The sequence below is a fragment of the Rhinopithecus bieti genome, unplaced genomic scaffold (assembly GCF_001698545.2).
Source record: "Rhinopithecus bieti isolate Rb0 unplaced genomic scaffold, ASM169854v2 scaffold_33021, whole genome shotgun sequence".
NCBI classification, from domain to species: domain Eukaryota; kingdom Metazoa; phylum Chordata; class Mammalia; order Primates; family Cercopithecidae; genus Rhinopithecus; species Rhinopithecus bieti.
Window position 1 is genome coordinate 231,870 of NW_016813941.1, and position 25,699 is coordinate 257,568.

The following is a 25,699-nucleotide window of genomic DNA, read 5'->3' on the forward strand; positions in this document are numbered from 1 at the left end:
CCGGAGTCGCGCGCGGTTGGCGCGCGGTCCCGAGTCAAAGGAGAAGGAGGGGCGCCGGGGGTGACGGTGCGGAGCCGCTGCCAGCGCTGGGCGAGAGTCAGCAGCCGAATCCGAGGAGCAGGCGGCCCTGAGGCCGAGTCAGCTGCGCGGGCCCCCGGATCCCCCCACCGAGCAGCGGCGGTGTCTGGCCAGGCAGGAGGCGCTGCCCGGCCGCGGCGGGGAAGATGTTCAGCGTAGAGTCGCTGGAGCGGGCGGAGCTGTGCGAGAGCCTCCTCACTTGGGTGCGTGGGGGCCGCGGGCTGGCGGGAAGACCCCCTCCCCCCGCCACCTACCGGGACCCTCCACGCGCGGCCCGGGGGGCGAGCGCTGCGGGCGAAGGTGCCGTCACATCCGGGGCCCGGGGCGGGCGGGGCGAGGAGGCTCGGCCCAGGGTCCGAGAGAAACTTGCCGGGCCTGAGGCGTCGCTACTCCGGGGGGACCCCGGCCAGGGCTGGGCTGGGGACGCGGCGGGTGACTCTGGGATCCGCGCGGCTGCTCGCAGCTGGGGCTGCGCCGAGCTCCGGGGGCGGCCGAGCCTGACTGCCCCGCGCCCGGGACCCGCCGCGGCTCCTCGCCTTTGTTGCAGAGTTCGCGGAGGACGTGCCCGGTCCCGGCCCGGGAACTGAAAGCACCTGTGAGGGAGCGTGGGGAGAATGCGGGAGGCGCCGGGGGACCCCGTTTCCGATGCGAGGCGCCGCTGGGGATGGGAGTGCGCGAGGGGCGGACGCCTGTCAGAGGCGTCGGGCAGACGTTTAAAGGACTCTGGAGGTGTCTGGGCGTCAACAATGGAACTCGAAGGCCTTGGGGGACAGCGTTGTGGGATTCTGATTTTGGATTCTTAAACGGTTTTAGATGTCTCACACTTTGAAGTAAATACACATTCACCTCTCACGTCAGCGGCCGCGCCTTCCTGAAGCAGGGTCTTCAGGACGCGGCCGGGGAACCGACAGCCGGGTTCTAATCGTTCTTGCCGCGGCGTCGGCCGGGGAGGGAGAGGGATGTGCAGAGCCGGGGCGGACCTCGCGCTGCCTTCGGGAGCCTCCGTTTCACTCATTGCCGAGAATGTTAATTAAATGTTTACGGATGTGTTTATGGAGGCGACTACAGCATTTGTATTAGTTTTAAAGGTAAAATACGAATGTGAGAGAAATTCTGTTTAGCGGTGTCTTGGGTTACGAGTCAGGATCCTTGGAGTGTAGACGTCACGATCCTGTGCAAGGCACTTTGCTGGAAAGGCTGGAGAAGTATTGCCTTACTTGGTTGTTTAAAAAATTAGTAAAAATAGTCTGAGGTTTTTATAATTTGGCTACGTCACGAATCAATTTCTGTCCTTGAAACATAGACTTGGTAGAGCTTGAGTAGCCAGTTGTGTATCAGACCATTTAGGGGATTTCAGATCGTTAGCAGCAATATGTGGTTAGCGTGCAGCTTACACTTCTGATGAGTTCTGCCTCCAGGCAAGGATATGGCTTTCACTGCTGTATTTCAGAAGAGAGGAAAACTGGTAAGTTGCATAATGTGGCCGAGGTTTGACTAGGCAGGGGAGAGAGAGAGAGGAAAGAATTACTAAATTCTTTGATATTGTGGAAGGAATAGATTTGGCAGAATCTGTACATCTGTAAACAGAATGCTGAGAAACTTAAGATTTAAGTTTTTGAGTCTGTGCAAGTAGTGCTTCCCTTTGTGCTAGAAAAAGAAGCAAGAAGGCAAAGATGAAGCTAATTGAATCCAAGTACGGCTACATTGTTTAAAATCTGGGAGGGGGGGAAAGACATGGAAGTAAAGAGGTGTACAGAGGCTCCTTAGCTTGCGATGGGGTTACATCCCAGTAAACCCATCATAAGTTGAAAATACAGTAAGTTGAAAATGCATTTCATACGACTAACCATCCAAACACCGTAGCTTAGACTGGCCTACCTTAAACGTGCTCAGAACACTTACCTTAGCCTACAGTTGGGCAAAATCATCTACCACAAAACGTATTTTATAATAAAGTGTTGAATATCTGATGCACTTTATTAAGCATTGTACTGAAAATGAAAAATATAATGGCTGTATGGGCACTCAGAGTATGGTTTCTACTGAATATGTATCTCTTGCATCATTGTAAAGTTGAAAAGTCTCAAGTTAAACCATCCTAAGCTGGGGACCGTCTGTATTTGAATGGCATCCACAAAATATGGTACGTAGTAATTGCATTTATTTAAGTGAGAAATGCTGATAAAAATATAGAGGAAAAATCTTAGAAGTTTGAAGGGCTACTGACAGAACCTGACAACATGAGAGAATCTATTTAGAATCTCCTAAAATGTCAAGAAAACGGGTAATCCACATTATCAGCTGTAGAGAGGTCAGGGAGTGTGGTATTGTAGAATAGCCTTTTTGAAATGTCACTGGAAGCTCATCAATGAAAATTTCTGGATAAGATTAAAGATTATCAGTGACAAAATTGGAGGGCAGTGTTCTTGAAGATGTACAGTTCTAAAATTTGGAAACACTTTAAAACACATGTTTCAAAATAGAGTTTAAATGCTGGGTTTGTTTTCTTTTAGCTGTCATTATAAAAAGCAGAATAAATGTTTCAATGAGCAATGTTTGATGACATTTAAATGTATAATATCACCCCTCCTATCTGTAGGCCAGATTAATGCTAAGTACAATTCTAAAACCAAATGCAAGCAAAAATGTACACATAACACTCCAAAGAAAAGACTCATTTAGATTAATTTTCTTGATTTTATGTCAACTTCTAGTCAATTTGGTTGTGTGGGGGTTTTGCTCTCACACAGTAAGCTAGAAGGTGACTGTGACACTCAGCAAAATGCAGACAACTGTCAGAGACAGACAAGATCCAAGAGCTGAGTGATTCCGTCTTTGGGATGACAGCCTTATGTACTTTTAGAGCCTCCATGTTCAATTTTCGAAGATCATAATTATATTCCTGAGTATCAGATAAAAGTTTGTTTTCACTACATAGCATTTAGTTTGAGATTGGACAGATGTATATAGTACATTTTAGAAATTATTCCACTAGAAATGGCTAAAGTAATAAAAGCTCAAGCACTTAAAGAGATGATTCTGTCACCTATACAGAACTCAGTGGAACGTCTCATTGCCTCACGTGCTGGATAAATTGCCCTTTTATCAGACAGCCTACTGACCCGGGAACCATATAGTTCCAAATTTTTGTTGAAAGAGAGAGTTACAAAAACAGTTAAGTATCATCCTACCAAGGGGAAACATCTTAAGTTTAAATTCCAAATCAAAGTTTATGCAAGCAAGTTCAGCAGGACATGCTTGAAAATTTCCACTGTGTCTCCTCTCTCCACCCTCTGAGTCAAAATCTGCCCTGCCTATTACACCTGTCAAGCCTAATTTCTTGAACTGTACGTGAATCTCAATGAAGAGAGAGGACTTTTCCAGGTTTTAGAGACTGAAAAACGAAGTCTACGATGTTACCGAGTTATGACAAAAAAAAGTCGTCACAGGTTCAGTACACTTTGGGGTAACCTAACAACATTAATATATCCTTATTGTTTTCATATTACTTATTTGGCAGCCTATAAAATGCATACTAGTGTATAGAATTGGGGGGTGGTATAATTATTATGGTGGTATCTCCCCCATTCCATCCTCCTCTGCCTAACTCGATTCTGCCAACAACTTTTGTCCTCTAATGGAAGAATAAGTCACTGACGTACAAAAGTTAAAGTACTTTAAAAGATAGTATAGCATAAGAGTACATACAGATTTTGACATTAGGCAGCCTGGGTTCAAATCCTGGTTTTGTTCTATACTGACTGTAGGTGACTTTGTAACGTCACCTCTGTGTTTTGATTGCGTTGATATTTATGTTTGCTGACTTCAGAGATTCTCATGCTTTAGTGTTGATCTGCATCATCTGGAAAGCTTGCTAAAGCGCGGATGCCCAGAGTTGCTAGTTCTGTAGGTCTGGGCTGGGCCTGAGATTTTGCATTTCTAATAGGTTCCCAGGTGATGCAATTGTTGGTGACGTAGGGACCACATTTTGAGAATCATGACTCTAGAAAATTATTTAACATTTTGCACTGGACAGTTCTTTGCTGTGGGCACTGCACTATGCGTTACGTTTAATAGTAGCATCCTATTGCCTCAACCAGCTAGATGACAATAGCACCCAACTCACAGCCAAAAATGTCTCCTCCGGAGCAAAATTATCCATTACTCTAGAGATAGTAATTCCAGGTGATCTCATGCTTTACTCTTTTCATGCTTTTGTTGGGGAGGGGGAGGTAGAGGTTGGGTGGTAGTAATAGAGCTTCTTGGAATTAAAAGAAAGATTAGAACCCTTCAGGTAGAGTTTCATGCCTTAATGCAGTTAGGTGCAATTGTCTTTCAGTTTTACTGTATTGCTATCCTGAAATACTCCATAGATGTTCGCTCAGAGAACTGGTATGTGACAGATTCTTAAAAATTAAGGTACAGTTTACATACCATAAAGTTCATCCATTTGAAGTGTATACTTTATTGGTTTTTAGTATGATCACAAGATTGTGCAGTCATCATGACTATCTAGTTCCAAGAACATTTTCATCACCCCAAAAATAAACTCTGTAGGGGATAAATTTTCTTTAGGATCTGTTTCACTTTGGTCTTGTAGCAGAGGTGGACATCTCTGACCCTTGTGAGCAACGGTGTACCTCCAGGGCCAATACAGAGAAAATAATTGAATAAAACCACATTTAAAAACAAAAATGAAAATTTAGCTTTCCCTAAGTCCCAAGAGAAAAAACAGATCAAGTCTTCTTTTTTTGGAGGTGGAGTCTTGCTCTGTTGCCCAGTCTGGAGTGCAGTGGCACGGTCTCAGCTCACTGCAACCTTTACCTCCTGGGTTCAGGCAATTCTCCTGCCTCAGCCTCCCTGGTGGCTGGGATTACAGGCACGCACCATCATGCCTGGCTAATTTTTGTATTTTTTAGTAGAGACGGCTTTCACTATGTTGGCCAGGCTGGGCTCGAACTCCTGACGTCAGAAGATCTGCCAGCCTCGGCTCCCCAAAGTTCTGGGATTGCAGGCATGAGCCACCGCGCCAGGCCCAGATCAAGTCTTAACAACTAAGTTACTTGCTTTTCTGATTTACCTGTTTTGTTGAGTTGCTTCTTCTGATTGGCCAGAGTCTGGTTTCCAATCTTGCATCCCTTCCCTTTAGTAGTGCTTTAGATTATAGGATTCCGAATGCCAAACCAGTGCCCAGCTGTGTAAGAATTATTTGATGAGCTTGTTAAAAATAGATCCCCAGCTTTCTACACACAGATTCTGATTCAGTAGGGGGAGCCAAGAAATGTATATACTTTCTCTCTCTCTCTCTCTGTCTCTCTGTCTCTCTTTTAAGACAGGGTCTCACTATTGCCCAGGCTGGAGCACAGTGGTGCAATCACAGCTCACTGCAGTCCTGACCTCCCAGGCTCAAGTGATCCTCCCACCTCAGCCTCCTGAATAGCAGAGACTACAGCCATGAGCCACCACACCCAGCTAATTTTTGTATTTTTTGTAGAGACGGAGTTTTGCCATGTTTTTCAGCATGGTCTCAAATTCCTGGGCTCAAGTGATCCTCCATATTTGACCTCTCTTAGTGCTGGGATTACAGATATAAGCCACCATGCCCAGCCAAAATGTGTATTTTCAAAATGGAAATCTCTCAGATGATTCCCCTACACACCCAGGTTTGGGACCATTGCTTTAGATTTTGCAAAATACCTCATGGGCATTCATTCTCTCATTCATTCTGAAGCAACACACCCTTCTATAAGCTATTTTTCCCCAATCTTTCTTTATATGGAAAAACTGATATTGAGAGAGATGAAATATCCTATCCAAATTTACAGGGCAAAAGTAGGGATTAATATTAGCTCCTTTCATTCAAAGTGGCGTTCACTGAGGGCTTGTTCGTGTCAGGCATTGTGCTGAGGTCAGTGATAAAGAGAAGAATGAGACATGGTCCTCACTGCTGCCCCTATTTTTCCTTCTAAACAAACCTACAAGAAAGAGATTGGTTTTTTTTTTGAAAATGGGTCGTAGACTTAGCAACTATAAAATGAAAGCAAGTGCTTATTTCTTTTAAGTGCTTATTTCTTTTACTAGTGAGCAGGCAGCTGGAGATAGTATGGAGTAAAATTCAAAATCAGTTCCCGCAGATGGTGTTTATTTGTTTCATTTATTCATTTACTAATCATTTGTTGCACCTCTACCAGGTATTAGGTTTGTGCCAGGGTAGCTTGGAAAGGATCCTCTTATCACCTTTCCAAATAGACACTTAAGTAAAAACTTTCTGCGAGGATCTTTAAGATAATTCCCTGGGCCTCTACCACCATAACTGTCTCTATCTGCAAGACTCTCCTATATTATACATGAAGAAGCTACTGACTGTACTGTTAATAGTTGTTTTATTTATTTATTTATTTTGAGACGGGGTCTTGCCCTGTCGCCCAGGTTGGAGTGCAATGGGGCGATCTCGGCCCACTGCAAGCTCCGCCTCCCGGGCTCACGCCATTCTCCTGCCTCAGCCTCCTGAGTAGCTGGGACTACAGGCGCCCACCACCGTGCCCGGCTAATTTTTTGTATTTTTAGTAGAGACAGGGTTTCTTTACTAAAGTAGAGCCCTCATTTTAGTAGAGACCTCATTTATCAAATCTTTAAAAGACAACTATTGACTGGGCGCAGTGGCTCACACCTGGAATCCCAGCATTTTGGGAGGCCGAGGCAGGTGGATCATGAGGTCAGGAGATCGAGACCTTCCTGTCCAACATGGTGAAACCCCGTCTCCCTGTCTCTTTCCCTTTACTCCTTCCTTCATACTGCAGCCGGTATGATCTTTTTTTCTTCTTTTTTCTTTTTTTTTGTGACAGAGCCTCGCTCTATTGCCCAGGCTGGAGTGCAGTGGGTGGCATGAACTTGGCTCACTGCAACCTCCGCCTCCCGAGTTCAAGCGATTCTCCTGTGTCAGCCTCCCGAGTAGCTTGGACTACAAGTGCGTGCCATCACACCTGGTTAATTTTTTGTATTTTTAGTGAAGAGACAAGATTTCATTGTGTTAGTCAGGATGGTCTTGATCTCCTGACCTCGTGATCCGCCCGCCTCGGCCTCCTGAAGTGCTGGGATTACAGGCATGAGCCATTGCCCCCAGCCAGATTTTATATTAATACAATGCAAACCTCATGGCTTACTCTCCTGGTTCAAATCCTTTGTTTACTTTATTCATAGGATAAGGTCCTAATGTGGTTTCTAAGGTTTTACATGTTAATTCTTCAGTTTTTTGCCCTTTCACAGTTTTATGTTTCCCCTGTTCTGTCTCTTCCTGCAATTCTTACCCCTACCCAATCTGTACCAAGCTGCTCTTCATACCTAGATTGCATCCCACTCTCACTTCTCATCTTTGTGCTTGCTGTTGACACTTCTATTATACTGTTTCATTTTTCCTAGTTGTAAGTTCTATGAGAGGATGACCTGTGTCTATTCTCAGGGATTGATTTCCTGCTAAATCCTGAATACACTACTGGGTATAATCATTGTTGGCTCAGCTACGTTTTTTTACTTTGAGAGATACTTTATACTGTTAGGGAAAGTACATTTCTTGGCTACATCATGTTGATTAGTACAAAGTTTCAGAATATATTTGAAATCAAAATGAAGTGAGTATCTAACCTAACCATTCTAAGTGTGACTTCTACATCTTTATAAACATATTTGACCTCCGAGTAACAGAAACTGGAACCTTACCAGGCGTAAATAATAAATGAATTCATCTCATATACCAGGAGGCATCAAGATTTTTTAAATTCAGTACAGTTTTTACCTTAGGGACATAGTTCTTTTTTTTTTTTTTGGTGTGGGGGCCATGGTGGAGGGGATGTAGTTCTTTCTAGTTCTTCTCTCTGCCTTTCACTGCATTGGCCTAACCTTTTTTTTTGAGACGGAGTCTGGCTCTGTCGCTCGGGCTAGAGTGCAGTGGCCGGATCTTAGCTCACTGCAAGCTCCGCCTCCCAGGTTTCCGCCATTCTCCTGCCTCAGCCTCCAAGTAGCTGGAACTACAGGCGCCCGCCACCTCGCCCGGCTAGTTTTTTGTATTTTTTAGTAGAGACGGGGTTTCACCGTGTTAGCCAGGATGGTCTCGATCTCCTGACCTCGTGATCCGCCCGTCTCGGCCTCCCAAAGTGCTGGGGTTACAGGCTTGAGCCACCGCGCCCGGCCAATTGGCCTAATTCTTAAGATTATTGCCTTTGTAGTCATGAGATGACTGCTCACAGTAATGGAGGCAGCATACTTAAATCAAGAGGAGATTGGCTTTTCTTTCCCAGAAGCATCTCCTTATCTCTCTTTAGTTCAAATTGTCTTTTCCCTGTGTGTCCCTGAGTCAGTCACTGGTAGAGGGGATGAAGCTGCTGTGATTTTTGTATATTGATGTTGTGTGAATAGAATGGATGCTGGAAAGCCACCCAGTATCCAGCATGATTTCTCTTTTACCAGTGGGGAAAAATTATGGTAATACTTGGCAGGACATTTCCCTTAAAGGCAAAAGTTTCCAATTAGACTTCTTTTTGAAATTTATTCCAGTCCCTAATATGAGATAATCACCCAAAAAAAAGCCTAAGAAATTTTCAGCCAGGTGCTGTGGCTCACACCTGTAATCCCAGTGCTTCAGGAGGCCGAGGCGGGTGGATCACCTGAGGTCAGGAGTACAAGACCAGCCTGGCCAACATGGTGAAATTCCGTCTCTACTAAAGATACAGAAAATTAGCAGGGCGTGGTGGTGTGTTCCTGTAATTCCAGCTACTTGGGAGGCTGAGGCAGGCAAATCACTTGAACCTGGGAGGTGGAGGTTGCAGTGAGCCGAGATCGGGCCATTGCACTCCAGCCTGGGTGATGGGGCTAAACTCTGTCTCAAAGAAAAAAAAAAAAAAAAAGCCTAAGAAATTTTCTACATAGGTAACCACAGAACCTCTTCCCACCCCCTTTTTTTCCCTTCAGATCCAGACATTTAATGTGGATGCACCATGGCAGACCGTGGAAGATTTAACGAATGGGGTTGTGATGGCCCAGGTTCTTCAAAAGATGTAAGAATAAATTGCTTATCTTTATGTATATTCTTATACATGGATATTTACTAGATTGAAAACATGGATTAAAAAATAAAGTACTTACATGAAACGTGTGTAGAGTAAGAGTTGTAGGTGGCAGCAGCACTAGTTTTGATGGAATGTACTTGTTAGGGGTAGATTGGGTTGCAAGTTTAATAAGGGCTGTAATTGTTTTAGTACTCTAATGGTTTTAGCAGAATTATTTGTTCTTGTATTTTTTGGCATAAACTTGGCAGAAATTTTCTTGTTAGTAGCCAGATTTTGGTGTTAAAGGGGTATCTAAGACGCTTACTCCATTTTTCTTTAGGATTTTGCTGAAATATCATCTCATCAGTGACACCTGCTCTGAGTACCCATATAAAATGGCAATGACAATTCCCTTATACTTCCTATCCCCCTTAAGCTTTTGTGTTCTTTCAAGTTTGTAACACCATCTGATATACCATATATTTCGTTGGTCGTTTATATGCCCCAACATCCCCAAACACATGTACACAGAATGTAAACTCCACATGGAGCCAGGGAATTTGTTTTCACTGTTGTATACAAGCAACAGGCAAATGCCTGGTTTTATGTTGAACCATATGAAATTGCTCTTCTTTATAGGTCAAAATGATCAAAATCTGCAGTTCCTCCTAGTTTAATATGCATTGTGGGTGCTTTATGTTTGTTGAGTGACTAAAGGAAGGCGTATTTGTTTGGGATATATAAAACATACCCAATTCTTCTAGGTACTTTGAAAACATAATAGTTATGAAATTGGTATTATAGGACTATCAACTTTTGACCTAGGAATTTTTTAAAATAAAGGATTATGTGTGAATTTAAGAAGTCATTGGGTTTGTTGTAATTTGCCAATACTTTTATACTTTGAAGCCATGAACACTTGTCAGCCTGATTTTAAAAGATTTACATATCACTAGCTGGGTTGCCCCGCATTTCTGTTGAAAATCAGTGTCATTATTAAGTGAAGTATTGGTTTACTTTGCAATTAGCTACATAGAGTTGCCATAGAGCTCAGATGCCAACATTTCAGATTATCTCTTTGCCTTTAGAACTGGGGACTCATGTTTGAACACTACAGCTTGTTTTTACTTTCTTTTATAACTTAAAGTGCATGGTACATTTTTCCAGATATATAGGCACACAGGTTTTTTAATGAAGCTCAAGAAGGCTCATTGGGGCCGGGCGCAGTGTTTCACACCCGTAATCCCATCACTTTGGGAGGCCGAGGCGGGCGGATCACGAGGTCAGGAGATCGAGACCATCATCCTGGCTAACACAGTGAAACCCGATCATCACACACCGGGGCCTATTGAGGGTGGCGGGAGCGGGGAGGGATGACATTGGGAGTTATACCTGATGTAAATGATGAGTTGATGGGTGCAGCGCACCAACATGGCACATGTATACATATGTAACCTGCACGTTGTGCACATGTACCCCAGAACTTAAAGTATTAAAAAAAAAAAAACTGTCCATACTACCCAAAGTGATCTGCAGATTCAATGCATTCCCTATAAAAATTCCAATAACCTTTTTCACAGAAATAAGAAACAAACCTAAAATTCATATGAAATGGTAAAAGACCCCAAATAACCAAAGCCATCATGAGCAAAAAGAACAAAGCTGGAGAAATCTCACTACCCGATTTTAAACTCTATTGCAAAGCTGTGGTAATGAAAACAACACAGTGCCAGCATAAAAATAGACACATTGACCAGTGGAACAGTATAGAAATTCCAGAAGTGAACCCGTACATCTATAGTCAGTTGATTTTCCACAAAGGTGCCACAAACACCCAATGAGGAAAGGACAAGTCTCTTCTGTAAAGGGTGTTGGGAAAAGTGGATATCCACATGCAGAAGAATAAAGTTAGACCCTTATCTCACCCCACATGCAAAAATCAATTCAGAATGGATTAAAGATTTAAACATGAATTTGAAAACTAATGGAAGGAAACATAGGGGAAATTTGAAAACTAATGGAAGGAAATGGGGAAAGCTTCTTGATATTGGTCTGGGAGATGATTTTTTGAATTTGACCCCAAAACAGGTAACAACAGCAAAAACAGACAGATGGGATTACATCAAACTCAACACTTTTGCATGATAAAGGAAACAAGCAGCAGAGTGAAGAGACAAACTACAGATTGGAGAAAATATTTGCAAGCCATACCTCTAATAAGAGGTTTCTATCCAGTCTGTGTAAGGAACTTAAGCAACTGAATATCAAGAGAACAGATAACTGAATTTAAAAAGCATGAAGGACCTGAATAAACATCTTCAAAAGAAGATACACAGCTGGTTAACAGGCATATGAAAAAATGCTCATCACTGATCACCAGGGAAATATAAATTAAAACCACAATGAGGTGTCACCTCACACCTATCAGAATGGCTGTTATCAAAAAGGTGAAAGATAAGTGTTGGTGAGGATGTGGAGCAGAGGGAACCCTTATGCACTGTTGTTGGAAATGTAAATTAGTACAGCCATTATGGAAAACTGTACAAAAAGCTAAAAATAGAATTACCATATGATCCAGCAATCCTACTTTTGTGTATATAGCCAAAGGATTTGAAACTGGTATGTTGAAGAGATACCTGCACTTCCACATTTCTTGCAGTATTATTCAAGGTACCCAGTTTATGGAAGCAACACAAGTGCCTATTAGCTAATGGATGGATAAAAAAGAGGTGGTGTATATGTACACAATGAAATACTGTTCAGCCTTTATTCATCGATTGATCGAGACAGGGTCTCACTCTGTCACCCAGACTGGAGTGAAGTAGATTGACCAGGGCTCACTGCAACCTCAAACTCCCAGGCTCAGATGATCCTCCCACCGTAGCCTTCCTAGTAGCTTTTGGGAGCACAGGCGTGCACACACACAGCCTTTTTTTTTTTTTTTTTTTTTTTTTTGTAGAGATGGGGTCTCACTGTATGGCCCAGGCTGGTCTTGAACTCCTGGGCTCAAGCAATCCTCCTGCCTTGGCCTGTCAAAGTGCTGAGATTAAAGGCATAAGCCAATGTGCCCATGCTCCCAAAGAAGGAAATTCTGTCATTTTCAACAGCGTGGACAAACCTGAAGGACATTGTGCTAAGTGAACTAAGCCAGGCACGGAAAGACAAATACTGTCTTACTTATGTGGAATCTAAAACAATTGAACTCATAGAAGCAGAGAATAGAATGGTGTTTACCAGAGGCAGGGGGCCGAGGGGAATGGGGAGATGATAGTCAGAGGGCACAGAGTTTTTGTTAGGAGGAATACATTTTTTTGAGATTTATTGCAAAGCATGGTGACCATAGTTAATAATAATGTGTATTTCGCAATTCTGAGGGAGCAGATTTCAAATGTTCTCACCATAAAACAAAAATTTGAGGCAATGGATATTAATTAGCTTGATTTAATGCGGCCACATTGTATACGTATATCATAATATCAGTTTGTACCCATAAATATAGTTTGTCAGTGTAAATTTTGAAAATTATTTGTCATGAAGTGAAATAAACAAGATATACATTGTGTTCCGCAAAGTGGTCTTTTCATTTACCAAAGTCTTATAGGCATATTTCTTATCAATACTTAGTTTTCAATCTTTCTTTCTTCCTAGAATGCTTTCCTTTTTTTTTTCCTTTTGTTGAGATATGGCACACACAGAAAAGCATTCTACAAAGAGTGGTAATTTTGCATGTATGTTTTGTATATCTCCTATAACCTCCACTCAGATTGAGATACAGAACATTTCCAGCTCCTCCCTACTCAATACCTCTATGCCAAAGATAGCCATGATTCTGACTTCCCTGCCATTAATTAGTTTTGCCTGTTCTTGAATGTCTTGTAAGTAGAATCATACAGTATGTACTCTCGTGTTTGTCTTAAATTCAACATGTCTGTGAGATTTATCCATATTGTTACACAGTATCTATTTTAAATAGTTGTATGATATATACAGCCTCACCAACATTGATTCCTTCTTTGTCAATTTGATATTTATTGAATGGCTACTTTGTGTCCAGCATCCCTGATGAAACTACCAGCCACATAGACATGGTGTCCACCCTCAGGAGGTTCATAAGTGGGGAAAACATTTTAATTATGAGAACAAAACTGCTGTTGTAACAAGTGATACAGAGAAGGGTACAATGTTATGAAAGTTTACACAGGGTATATTTTTAACTTAGTTTAGGAGGTCGTGAACATTTTACCTGAGAAAGTAAAGGTAATTTAAATCTAAAAGTCACTGATACCTTCATGGAGGGAGGAGCTTATTCAAAGACCCTGCAGGATGGTGGAATATGGTAAGCACTGCTATGGAAAGGAAAGGTGCGAGTGTTTACTGCACAGAGGGTGAGCGTTGTGCAGATCAGAATGAAAAGGTAAATGGAGCCAGACCATGCAGAGCCGTGTCTTCTTTCTAAGGGCTATAAGAGGCCGGGCGCTGTGGCTCATGCCTATAATCCCAGCACTTTGGGAGGCCAAGGTGGGTGGATCACCTAAGGTCAGGAAATCAAGACCAGCCTGACCAACATGGTGAACCTCCATCTCTACAAAAGTAAAAAAATTAGCCAGGCATGGTGGCGCGCGCCTGTAATCCCAGCTACTAGGGAGGCTGAGGCAGGAGAATAGCTTAAACCGGGGAAATGGAGGTTGCAGAGTGAGCCGAGATTGTGCCATTGCACTTCAGCCTGGGCAACTCCGTCTCAAAAAAAAAAAAAAAAGACATAATTAAGGCTATAAGAAGCAGTTGAAAGGCCTTGGTGGGGGGTGGGGTGGGTGGGGGGGAGATTAACAAATTGCATTTACATTTTGAAAAATATTCTGGCTGCAGGTGTAAAATTAATTGGAAGAGGCCAGGGTGATGAGGGATAATTAGTTAGGAAGAAATTTGTAGTACTTCAGAAGGGAGATAGTGGTACCTTAGACTAGGAGGTGCCGAAGAATATGAAGACAAGTGGGTGGACTCAAAATGGTATATAAAATCAGCATATTTTGATGGTTGGTATGGAGGGAGTTGACTTTTAGGTTTTTAACTTAAGCAAATACACTGAAGAGGGTATAAACCACTAATACTGGAAAACTGAAAGAAGATCTGCTGTGGAAGGAAGCTGGATGTGTCATGAGTGTAGCTTGGGGGACATCAAATCTGAATGGTATTGAAAAATCAAGAGGAAATGTGAAGTTGACAGTCTAGAGTTCAGAACAGGAGTCCGAACTGGAGATTTCTCTTTGGCTATCTCTTAATTGAAGCTGTAAGTGTGGATTAAATCCCTTTAGGGGAGAATATTGGGCAAGAAGGAAAGAATGTGTACCCTGAGCCTTGAACTTTGGCCTTTAATTGTTGGGTAGAGGAGCAACTGGCAGAGCGGCCAGAGGGGTAGGAGGAAAGCCAGGTGAGTGGGGGTGCCAAAAAGAGGATTTTACTGGAAACATCAGTCCTTTTCATTTTGTCTGAGCTGACAAGTGAGACATCATTTTGTAGTTTTAGGAGAAATTTGAAATGTGAATGGATCTAAGTATGCTTTTTGTTAGTGTAAGTTTTTATATCTGTTTGGTCTTTTAAGTTGTTTTGTTTTATCTGCTTTACAGCTTTCAGAATTTTATTGCTCTTGGCATCTCATTCTTTTGTCTATGTAGATTCATGTCCCCTACTTAGGTTTTTAAAAATTGATAGACTTTTTAAGAGCTGTTTTACCTTCAGAGCAAAATTGAGTGGAAAAGAGTTCAGTATGGGATGGTGAAAAGGTTCTGGAGGTGGGTGATGGTGATGGTTGTGCAACAGTGTGAATGTATTTGATACCACTGAACTGTGCACTTAAAAATGGTTAAAATGGTAAATTTTATGTTGTGTATATTTTACAATTTTAAAAGTTTTAAAATATGAGCAAGAAAATACAGTGAGTTCCTACATCCCCCTTGCCCACCACACACTGCCTTCCCCCACCACAGTGGTATATTTGTTACAATAGATAAACCAACAGTGGCACATCAATACTGCTCAAAGGCCATCGTGAACATTAGTGTTCACTCTTGGTGTTGTACATCCTATGGGTTTTGACAAATGTGTTTTATATATCTACCGTTGTAGTATACCACAGAATAGTTTCTCTGCCATAAATATCCTCTGTATTCCACCTATTTATCCCTCTCCCCAAACCCGGGAAGCCCTAATCTTTTTATCTACTGTCTGCATAGTTTTACCTTTTCTGGACTATCATATAGTTGGAACCATACACCATGTAACCTTTTCAGATTGACTTCTTTAACTTACAGTATGCGTTTTAGGTTCCTCCGTGTGTTTTTGTGACTTGATGGCTCATTTCTTTTTAGAGCTTCCTACTTTTTTTTTTTCGCGTTATTGAGATGAAAGTGACATATAATGAACGCACATTTTTAAAAGTATACAATTTGATAAATTTTGACCTGTGTATATGCCTGTGAAGCTATCCCAACAATCAAAGCAATGAATGCATCCATCACTTCTAAAAGTGTCCTCATGTCCCATTGTAACCCCTTCTTTCCTGCTACTCTTTTTCCCATCCCCAAGCAAACACTGCTCTGCTTTCTGTCATTATAGATTAATTGGCATTTTCTAAATTTTATATAAATGGACTTAGTGTGTTTTGAGGGAAGAAATGTGACTTCTTTAATGTAGTATAATTTTGTGATTCATTCATGTTGTTATCTGTATTAATAGTTCGTACATTTCCCATTGTATGGGTATAGCACGATTTACATATCCATTCATCTATTGATGAACGTGTGGGTTATTTCCAGTGGCGCTATTACAAATAAAGGTGCTGTGAACATTAGTGTACAATTCTTTGTATGAACATATGCTTCAATTTCCCTTGGGTGTATTCTGTTCCACCTAGGAGAGGAGTGGCTAGATCATATGGTAGGTCTATGCTTAATATTCAAGAAACTGCCAAACTGTTTCCAAAGCCAGTGTGACATTTACGTTTACATCAACAGTATATGAGGATTCCTATTGCTCCACAGTCTCACCAACACTTGCTAAGGTAAGTCTTTTCATTTTAGCCATTCTAGTGGCTATCTAGTGGTTTTAATTTTCATTTCAATAATGATTAATGATGTTTCCTTTGCCAGTCATTTAAAAAAAAAAGAATTTAAATTCATTGTTGATGCTGTAGAACTTGTAGTTAGTTCTTGGTGAACCTACACAGTACATATGCCAGAAATACAGTGAATGCTTTGCCCTGATTCAACTTTGGTTCCCTTTACCTTGATCTGAAAGAAATTTGGTTCTCTCTTAACAGCACTACTTTGTCAGACTTCTCAAGTGATGGCTGTTGTTTCTCCCACAGGCTTCATATACCAAGAAACTCGTGGTGGTGCTTCTCCATACTGCTGCTAGCCACACCTTCATTTTTCCTAAAGCCCTATAATTTTGAATCTTGTGACAACATTCTCTGCCCTTCGTTGTTACTGTAATTCTCCCTCATTTCCCAACAATTTGGATGGATATAGTACTCTTGTCTAAACTCTTAGTGATTTAAGTATGCACCTAGATGATTTTTCATATTGTTGCCTCTCAGTTTCTTGAGCTGTTCTCCATTAATCTTGTCTTCCACCCAACTTCATCTTCACCTACTCATTCCCATGATTATGCCCTCTACCCTATAATTATGAATAATATGTAATCCTTCGACAATCGCAGTTTTCTATTTACCTCTATTTAATCACTACTTCTTGTCATTCCCTGTCACTTGCTCTGGTACCAAGATGCCAAGAATTCTTCAGTTCTCTAGCACTGATGGGACTTCAACGTGGCCCTTCACCTGCATGCTGTTCTGTCTCTTTCCTCTTAGTCAGTTGAGATTCCATGGCCAGTCGTATTCACTCCTTATACACGTTTTTAGTTCCTTGGCTCTTCTCGTATTTCTTTGTATTTGTTTGACGGTACCACAACTCTGGTTAAATCTACTCAAAATCATCTCTTTACCAGTTCTTCCCTCTTTCCTGCATCATCAGTTGTCCCTCCTCTACTGGATCATATCCTTAAGCATAGAAGCAAACTGTTATTTCTTTTATCTTGAAAAATATTTCTCCACCGGGTGCTGTGGCTCATGCTTGTAATCCCAGCACTTTGGGAGGTGGAGATGGGTGGATCACTTGAGGTCAGGAGTTCAAGATCAGCTTGGCCAACATGGGAACCTGAAATCCTATCACTTGAGTTTCAGTATGGCATTCCAGAGATGTATAGAAATTACTTATAAAACTTGAAAGAGGCCAGGAACTAGATGCCAACTTTAGATACCAGGAAAGTTTGATTTCTTCTAATTTTCCCCAGATAAGAAGTTTTGCCTCCTGGTGGCCTGTAGTCACTGGGTGGGCTTTGCTCCCTTCTAAATTCCTCAGATGAGGAGTTTTTGTCTCCAGGGTCTGTCCAGTGGTCACCAGGTGATTTTCGCTTTCCTCAGTCTCTACAAAAGTATAATTAGCTGGGCATGGTGGTGCATGCTTGTAGTCCTAACCTGCCATGCCTGGGAGGCTGAGGCAGGAGGATCACTGAGTCTAGAAGTCGGATTGTGCTACTGCACTCCAGGCTGGGCAAGAGAGCTGGACTCTGTCGCAAAACAAAACAAGGCCCAAAAAACCTGCACTTGTCAGGGCTACTGTGATGTATATATTGCCTTTTTTTTTTTTTTTTTTTTTTGAAGACAGCGTCTTGCTCTTGTCACCCAGGCCGGAGAGCAATGGCACCATTTTGGCTCACTGCAACCTCCACTTCCCGGGTTCAAGTGATTCTCCTGCCTCAGCCTCCCAGTTAGCTGGGATTACAGGTGCCCGCCACCATGCCCAGCTAATTTTTGTATTTTTAGTAGAGTTTCACCGTGTTTTAATGGTTTCACCATGTTGGCCAGGCTGGTCTCGAACTCCTGACCTTGGGAGATCCGCCCATCTCGGCTTCTCAAAGTGCTGGGATTACAGGCATGAGCCACCATGCCCAGCCATACATTGCTAACTTTAATGGTCCATTCTCAGTTCTTCTCCTAACCTGTCAGCATCATTTGATAACACTTATCATGTTTACCTCCTTGTAACACATTTAAAATTTGACTTCCAGGATACTGAAGTGGTTCTTTAGTAAAAAATCAGATTTTCTCCTGAGAACCCTACATTAGTGTCCCATTTCACTCAGGCTAAGAACCAAAGTACTTACAGTAGTACATGAGATCCTAAGTGATGTGGGCCACTTGTCACCACTCTGGCCTCATTCGCCCAGCGTTCTTTCCCACAGCGGCTCCCTGGCTCATCCCAGGCCCACCAAATATCTCATGCCTAAATGCTTTGGTGTGGCCGATCCTCTGCCTCTCTATCAGGTGTGCCCTTCCCACTCTCCTCACCACCTTCCAGCGCCCCCAACATTGGTCAGTTTTTCAGTGGAGCCTGCCCTGCCCACCCTTTTTAATATTGCCACCTCCTCTTATCCTGCTCTATTGTAGGTGTCCAGAAAATATTTGTTGAATAAATGAATATGGAATTATACAATTTAAATGTAAAATTAAAAGAAAGCTAATTTATCTTTTTTTGGCTTTTTGTTTTCAGGAAGGGTTTACCATTCTTGTTTTCTGTCAACATTTTCTCTGACACCAATTAGGTTCCCTGTAGTACCATTGGATTCTGATCCTAATTACCTGAGTTAGCTCAGACCTTACAAGTTAAGGGCACAATCCTTCAATTCTGACAGGAACTACCCAGAATAAGTATTGAGAAAAGAACTTTTATCTGAGGAATGAGTCCTTTTAAATTATAAGACGCAGAGAGACATTAAGATGGGTCAGCAGTCACATCCTACTCCCGCTTTGCACTGTGTGTTCATCTCTTGAAAGTGCTTGCTGTTGCCACAAGTAGCTGTACATTATTAACCTAATAAAGCTGCACCGGACAGTATAATCCACACCTGTAACTTAAAGGTGTCTAGCCAGTCACTAATCAATGCTATTTCTGTAAATCAGTGAGAATTCCTTACAACTTTGTATCAGCCTACTCTCTGTCTCCCCAACCCCCCTTTTTTGAAACCTTGAAATACAAACCTGCACATAACAAAGGCCAAATGGAGCTCATATCCAAGGTTACTGGGGTCTAAGTGTTTTCGGCAGCTGTCTTTGCTTTGGCTCAGGTGAACTCTTTAAATCATATTTTGTGCTTCATCCTCTTCATTTGGGTTGACGGTATAGACCCCACAAATTAAAGTTAAGGTCCCAGTGCCAAAAGACAACTAGTTGGAAATAGTCCTCAGTGCACCTGTACTTCTACCCAGCCAACCACAGATTCAAGGGTTCCCATGACCAGCAGGGGCTTTAAGAGCAGGGCCCTTACGTTGGATAATTTGTTAGAATGACTCACAGCACTCCAGAAAGCACTATAATTACAATCAGTTTTATTATAAAGGATACAGCTTGGTAACAGCCAATGCAAAAGAAGCATATGGCAAAAAACAAAACTGGGGGCAGTGCAGAGCTTCCCTGCCCTCTCTGGGCATGCCTCCCACCCACCGCGTTGAGGTGATCATCACCCTGGGAGCTCGCCAAACTCTGTTGTTAATGGTTTTTATTTGGGATCTCATTACATAGGTATGATTGAAGTCATGTGATTGAGCTCAGTCTCCAGTACCTCCTCCCTTTCCCTTTGGGGCTGAATGTTCCAACCTCTAATAAGGTTGGTTCCTCTGTGACAAGCCCCCATCCTGAGGCAATAAAGGGGCCAACAGTGAATCCCCTCTTTAGCATAAACTCTGGTATGGTTTAAAGGAGCTCCTTATGAGTTACAAAAGACACTCCACTCAGGAAATTCCAAGAGTTTAGGAGATCAGTGCCAGGAAATAAGGGATAGAGACCAAATATATTTTTTATTATAACACAACCACATGCTTGATTGAAAGAGTAAGGTCAGAAGTGCCAAGTTGTGCCTCCAAGTGCCACTGGTTTTTGTTTTCAAAGTTCGAGAAGGGGGAAAAGAAAATAGGATGAAAGTCAAGCTGTGGACCCTGCTGGAATGTCTCATAAATGGATATTTTTTATTGTACACTAAGTTGTCTGTTGGAATCTATCCCTTATGTACCTGTATTGTTTATTTTGACTTAGGGCCTTAGTGTAAATTGCCAAATTTTTGTTGTCATTATGGATGTGAAATTTTATTATAGTCAACTCTAACACACATTTAATGGCAGAGTACTAAGATTATTTTAGGTCATTAAAAGGTTATTAGGAAATAGTCATGCCTAAGAATCAACATATCTGTAAAAAACACTAAAATTTGCTAGTAAAGATGCCCTGTTAAGAAATGAAACCAAATACATTTGTTTTGGATCCCATCTTATTTGCTTTCATTAAGAAAATTACATTGGGCCGAGGTGAGCGAATCACTTGAGGTCAGGAGTTCGAGACCAGCCTGGTCAACATGGTGAAACCCTGTCTCTACTAAAAATACAAAAATTAGCCCAGCCTGGTGGTGGATGCCTGTAGTCCCAGCTACTAGAGAGGCTGAGGTGGGAGGATCAATTAAACCCCCAAGGCAGAGGTTGCAGTGAGCCGAGATCATACCATTGCATTCCAGCGCTGGGCAACAAAGCGAGACATTCTCTCTCTCAAAAAAAAAAAAAGAAAAGAAAAGAAAGAAAATTGCATTGCTTAAATAATTCTAGCAGTAGAAGTAAAATTTAATTTTTTCTTTTTTTAAATTTCTGTGAAGGCATTTGATGTAAGAAGACAATATACTTCTGGAATTTTTCTAATAATTAAAATTAGTAGGCTTTTCCTTTAGCTTAAGCTATGACTGGTACAAAAAGTTATAAACAAGTAAATGTGTTACTGGCAAATTAAGGAAGTGATTTTGTATATTTTCTTTAGCAGGAGTTAAGACATAACGAGAAGCTAATAATAGCTTCTTACTCATGAAGAGCTTCCCCAGTAAGATTACCATTTGTTATTTACGTATCTATGCAGAACTGTCATCTCTTAAGAGTTTTGAGAAAGTTACCTTTATATTGTTTTATTCTAGCCTGCGACCATTAATTAAGGGATCTTTAGAAAACATTACTGAAATTGTGAAGTACTTACGGCAATGGAAGCTACGGCTAGATGCCTGCGTATATGGCTTCAGAGTTTACTAGGGAAAGTAATATTGAATATGAGAAGGCTAAAGAGTACCATTCTTGGTATATTTTGCCTGAGTAGTAAATTGGAAACTTATTAAGTGCTGTCCCTTTAACCAGATTTACTGAGAAGCTGCTATGTGCCAGCCACATAGCAAGGATAGCAAGGAACAAGAGGAAATGCCTGCCCTTCATGAACAGGAAGGTCATAGAATGACAATGACGCTGGTCTTTTTCTACTTGTGACCTAGTTTACAGAGCATGAAGGGGATAATTAGCCACAGGACCTTAGTGTTTTACTAGAACTGGTTATGTGTTGAACTCTCCTGATCTGTTTTAACAAAAAATAATTGTACTATCAACTCTGACAGGTAACTGTCTGATTGAGCTTGGGAAAATTACTTAATTTCTGAGTCTGATGTTCCTTAACTATAAGGATAATAATACCTACCTTCCCTGCAGTGCTTTTGTGAATGTGCAGTGCCTGGTTCAATGCCTGGTATGTTGCTGATATAATACAGATGTTACTGGTGTCATACGTGGTGTACATGATAGTAGCGACTGATTTTGTTGTCTACCCTTCTGAGCTCAGACATGATCCTTAGGTTTTGATTTGGTAGTCTTTTAAGGAATAAGCAGGCTGTATCATGATGCCTGATTTGAAACATTGTATTTGAACTTCTCTGAGTTCTTTTATTCATAAGATGTATTACTCTGAATTGTACATGAAGTGTTTTATAACCTCGGAGATCTTGGAGTATATAATTTCTTGGACATTTTAAATATGTTTTTTTTTTTTTTTAAAGTAAGGGTCTTTCTAGTGAGAGAAACACTAAGTCCTTCAACTGAGTGAACCTGACTTGCCGCTCAGGTGGTAGGTTCTGGTAGGTTCATGCCTTTCGTTGGCTTTGGATGGTCATCAGCTGCAGGGCACCAGATTCATGTGTGAGTCTTTTTTAGTTGGAAAGCAATACTTGATTGCTAATGATTGTGCTTTTAAGTGATAGCTTTTAGGTTAAGGATCAAAATAATATTGAATATTTTTTTACTTGTGAGTTGGTTTTATAACTCTTTAATGTTTTAGTAGAAATTACTTCAGTTGTTTTCTTTTGATTATTTTTCTAAGTTTTAAGCAAAGAGAACACTTTTGGGGGATGTCTGTTTCTTTGATAAGTCAGAGAACCTGAGAACTCAGTTCTCTCCTGACCAGTGTGGTCCCTAAAGTACTGTGTGTCCTCCTTGCAGCCCCCATCCTTTTCGCTGCATATAATTGGACCAGGAATGAAAAAAGAGACTCTCTGGACCATTGAGGTTTTCCTGGGGATTTAGAATTGGGACTGAATGACAGCTGGTCTTCAAACAAATTGCTTGGACTGAAGTGATACAGGCTTGGAACATACCTGCAGCCATTTTTAGTATTGTTTATGGAGAAATAGGAAAAGGCTGGTCTGTGGAGAGAAAATGGTGTAGATGGATAGAAAGAAACAAGGATGAAAGTCAGAGAGTATTGTCCAATACTTGGTGAGGCCCAGCTATCTTTAGTACCATAGCATCAGTGATCTTACAGTAAGTTGCCTTTTTTGCATAAGTTTGCTCAAATTGGTTTCTTTTAATAACACAGAAGAACCTCAAATAAAGTAACTTAAAACAAAAATAGCCAGGCGCGGTGGCTCAAGCCTGTAATCCTAGCACTTTGGGAGGCCGAGACGGGAGGATCACGAGGTCAGGAGATCGAGACCATCCTGGCGAACACGGTGAAACGCTGTCTTTACTAAAAAATACAAAAAACTAGCCGGGCGAGGTGGCGGGCGCCTGTAGTCCCAGCTACTCGGGAGGCTGAGCCAGGAGAATGGCATGAACCTGGGAGGTGGAGCTTGCAGTGAGCTGAGATCCGGCCACTGCACTCCAGCCTGGGCAACAGAGCGAGACTCCGTCTCAAAAATAAAATAAAATAAAATAATAAAAAAAAACAAAAATAGATGAGTATGATTATCCACGTGCCAAACAATGAAGTTAGCTCCCTTTCTTACACCATGCACAAATGGATTATAGACCTAAATGTAAGAGCTAAGTTATATAAAACTTTTAAAAGAAAACGTACCAATAAATCTTCATGACTTTCGATTAGGCAGGAGCCTCTTAGATATGACACAGAAAGTTCAGGATAGATAAATTGAACCTCATCAAAATTTAAAACCTTTGATCTGGTATAGTGGCTCATGCCTGTAATCTCAGCATTTTGGGAGGCCAAGGCAGGAGAATCACTTGAGGCCAGGAGTTTGAGACCAGCATGAGCAACATAGTGAGACTCCATCTCTCCAAAAAAAAAAAAAAAGAAAGAAAAAAAATTTATCCAGGCATGGTGGTGTGTCTTACCACTAGCTACTCTGGAGGCTGAGGTGGGAAGATGACTTGAGCTCAGGAATACAAATACAAGGTTATAGTGAACTGTGATCATGCCACTTCACTCCAGCCTGGGCAACAGAGTGGGAACCTATCTCTTAAAAAAAAATTAACAACTTTGTTTGCAAAATATGCCATCAAGAAAGTAGAAAGACATGGTCGGGCACAGTGGCTCAAGCCTCTAATCCCAGCACTTTGGGAGGCTCAGGTGGGCGGATCACTTGAGGTCAGGTGAGGTCAGGAGTTCAATACCAGCCTGGCCAACATGATGAAACCCTGTCTCTACTAAAAAAATACAAAAATTAGCTGGGCATGGTGGTGCACGCCATGTAACCCCAGGTACTTGGGAGGCTGAGGCAGAAGAATTGGTTGCAGTGAGCTGAGATTGTGTCACTCTACTCCAACCTGGGCAACACAGTGAGACTCTGTCTCAAAAAAAAAAAGAAGAAGAAGAAAGTGGAAAAACAGCCTACAAAATGGGAGAAAATATTCAGATGTCATATGTCTGTTGGCTGGTATCCTGAATATTAAACAAAAAACCAAAACTCTTACAATTCAATAAAAAAGACAACAGTTTTTCAATGTGCAAATAATTGAGTAGGCTTTTTTTCCAGAAAGGATATACAATGGCCAACAAGCACATGTAAAGATGCTCAGCATCGTTAGCCATTAGGGAATTGCAGATCAAAACCACTGTGAGACACCACTTCACATCCACTAGGAGGGCTATAACTAAAAAGACAGATAATAATGAGTGTTGGCGAGGCTGTAGAGAACATACATTGCTGGTGAGGATGCAAAATATAGCTGCTTTGGAAGAGTTTGGCCTTGCCTCACATTTTAAACATGGGACCCGTCAGTTTCACTGCTAGACATATACCCAAATGAAACAAATGTCCACACAGAAACTAGTACAGCAGTGTTCAAAGCTTCATTATTCATAATGGCCTCAAAGTGGAAATAACCCAAGTTACATCAGCAAATAAATGAATAAACAAAATGTGATATATCTATAAATGGAATATTAGCCACAAAAAGGAATGAAATACTGATAACATGCTGTAATATGGATAAACCTTAGAAAACATGCTGATTGAAAGAAGCCAAACACAAAAGACCACATAGTGTATGATTTTATTTATATGAAATGTCCAGGATAGACAAATTCATAGAGACAGAAAGTAGATTATTGATTTTCAGGGGCTGGAGAGAAGGGGAAACGGGAGTGATGGCTAATGGAGATAGGGTTTCTTTTTGGAAAGATGGAAGTGCTCTAAGACTAGATTGTGGTGATAGGTGTACCACTCTGGCTATACTAAAATGCATTGTCTACTGTAAATGGGTAAATTGTGTCATGTGAGTTATTTCTCAATAAAGCTGTTTTTAAAAGTAAATAGATAATGAAGTTAATATGTTATCCAGTGATATGATACAGGCTTCAAAAATAATCATAACAGATTTCTATAGAGGTAACTTAGTTGTAACTTTAAAAAAACATGCTTATTACCTAAAATAAATACAGTTTTCTTTTTTCATAATAGGTAAAATTCTGAATATCATGTTGCTTCATTTTAAGCTAATTTGAATAAAATTTAATACTGATTGTGTATTTATCAGTATGAGTTACAGTAAAAGTTGAAACATGTTTTTTTCTTAACCTATCAGTCTCATTGTCTTTCTGTTTTTTTGAGGTGAATAGAGACAGTTGTAGTGTTATGGAAAGATTTTTGGACTTAGCAATTGCTCAAGCAGGACAAACTTAGATGTTCTGTCTGCGGTCTTAGATAAATAATTTAATTTTTAGAGGATCAATTTCAAAATCTGTAAAATGAGGCTCATGCTGGGTTTGAAAAGTTTTGTCCTCCCTCCCTCCCTTCCTGCCTTCCTTGTGTTTATTAGAAATATGGGAAATTTTCCCATAGAAATTTTTCCTGGGAAAATATAAAGGATATTCAGATTCTATCCTCATTTCGATGTGTTTGTCCACACTGGTGTTTTAAATTTTTTAAGTCTTTTGCAAA

At 41.2% G+C, this 25,699-nt stretch overlaps 1 protein-coding gene across 1 annotated transcript in view; it reads left to right on the plus strand.

Moving 5' to 3' along the window:
* Positions 1–6: 6 nt before the first annotated feature.
* Positions 7–25,699, plus strand: part of LOC108513372 (protein Hook homolog 3-like) — a gene marked incomplete at its 3' end in the record, with an annotated part of 31,393 nt that continues 5,700 nt past the window's right edge. The window contains exons 1-2 of the mRNA XM_017849113.1: positions 7–281; positions 9,043–9,128. Of these exons, the coding sequence (XP_017704602.1) occupies positions 225–281; positions 9,043–9,128 (143 nt within the window). The remainder of the gene's footprint in view (positions 282–9,042; positions 9,129–25,699) is intronic.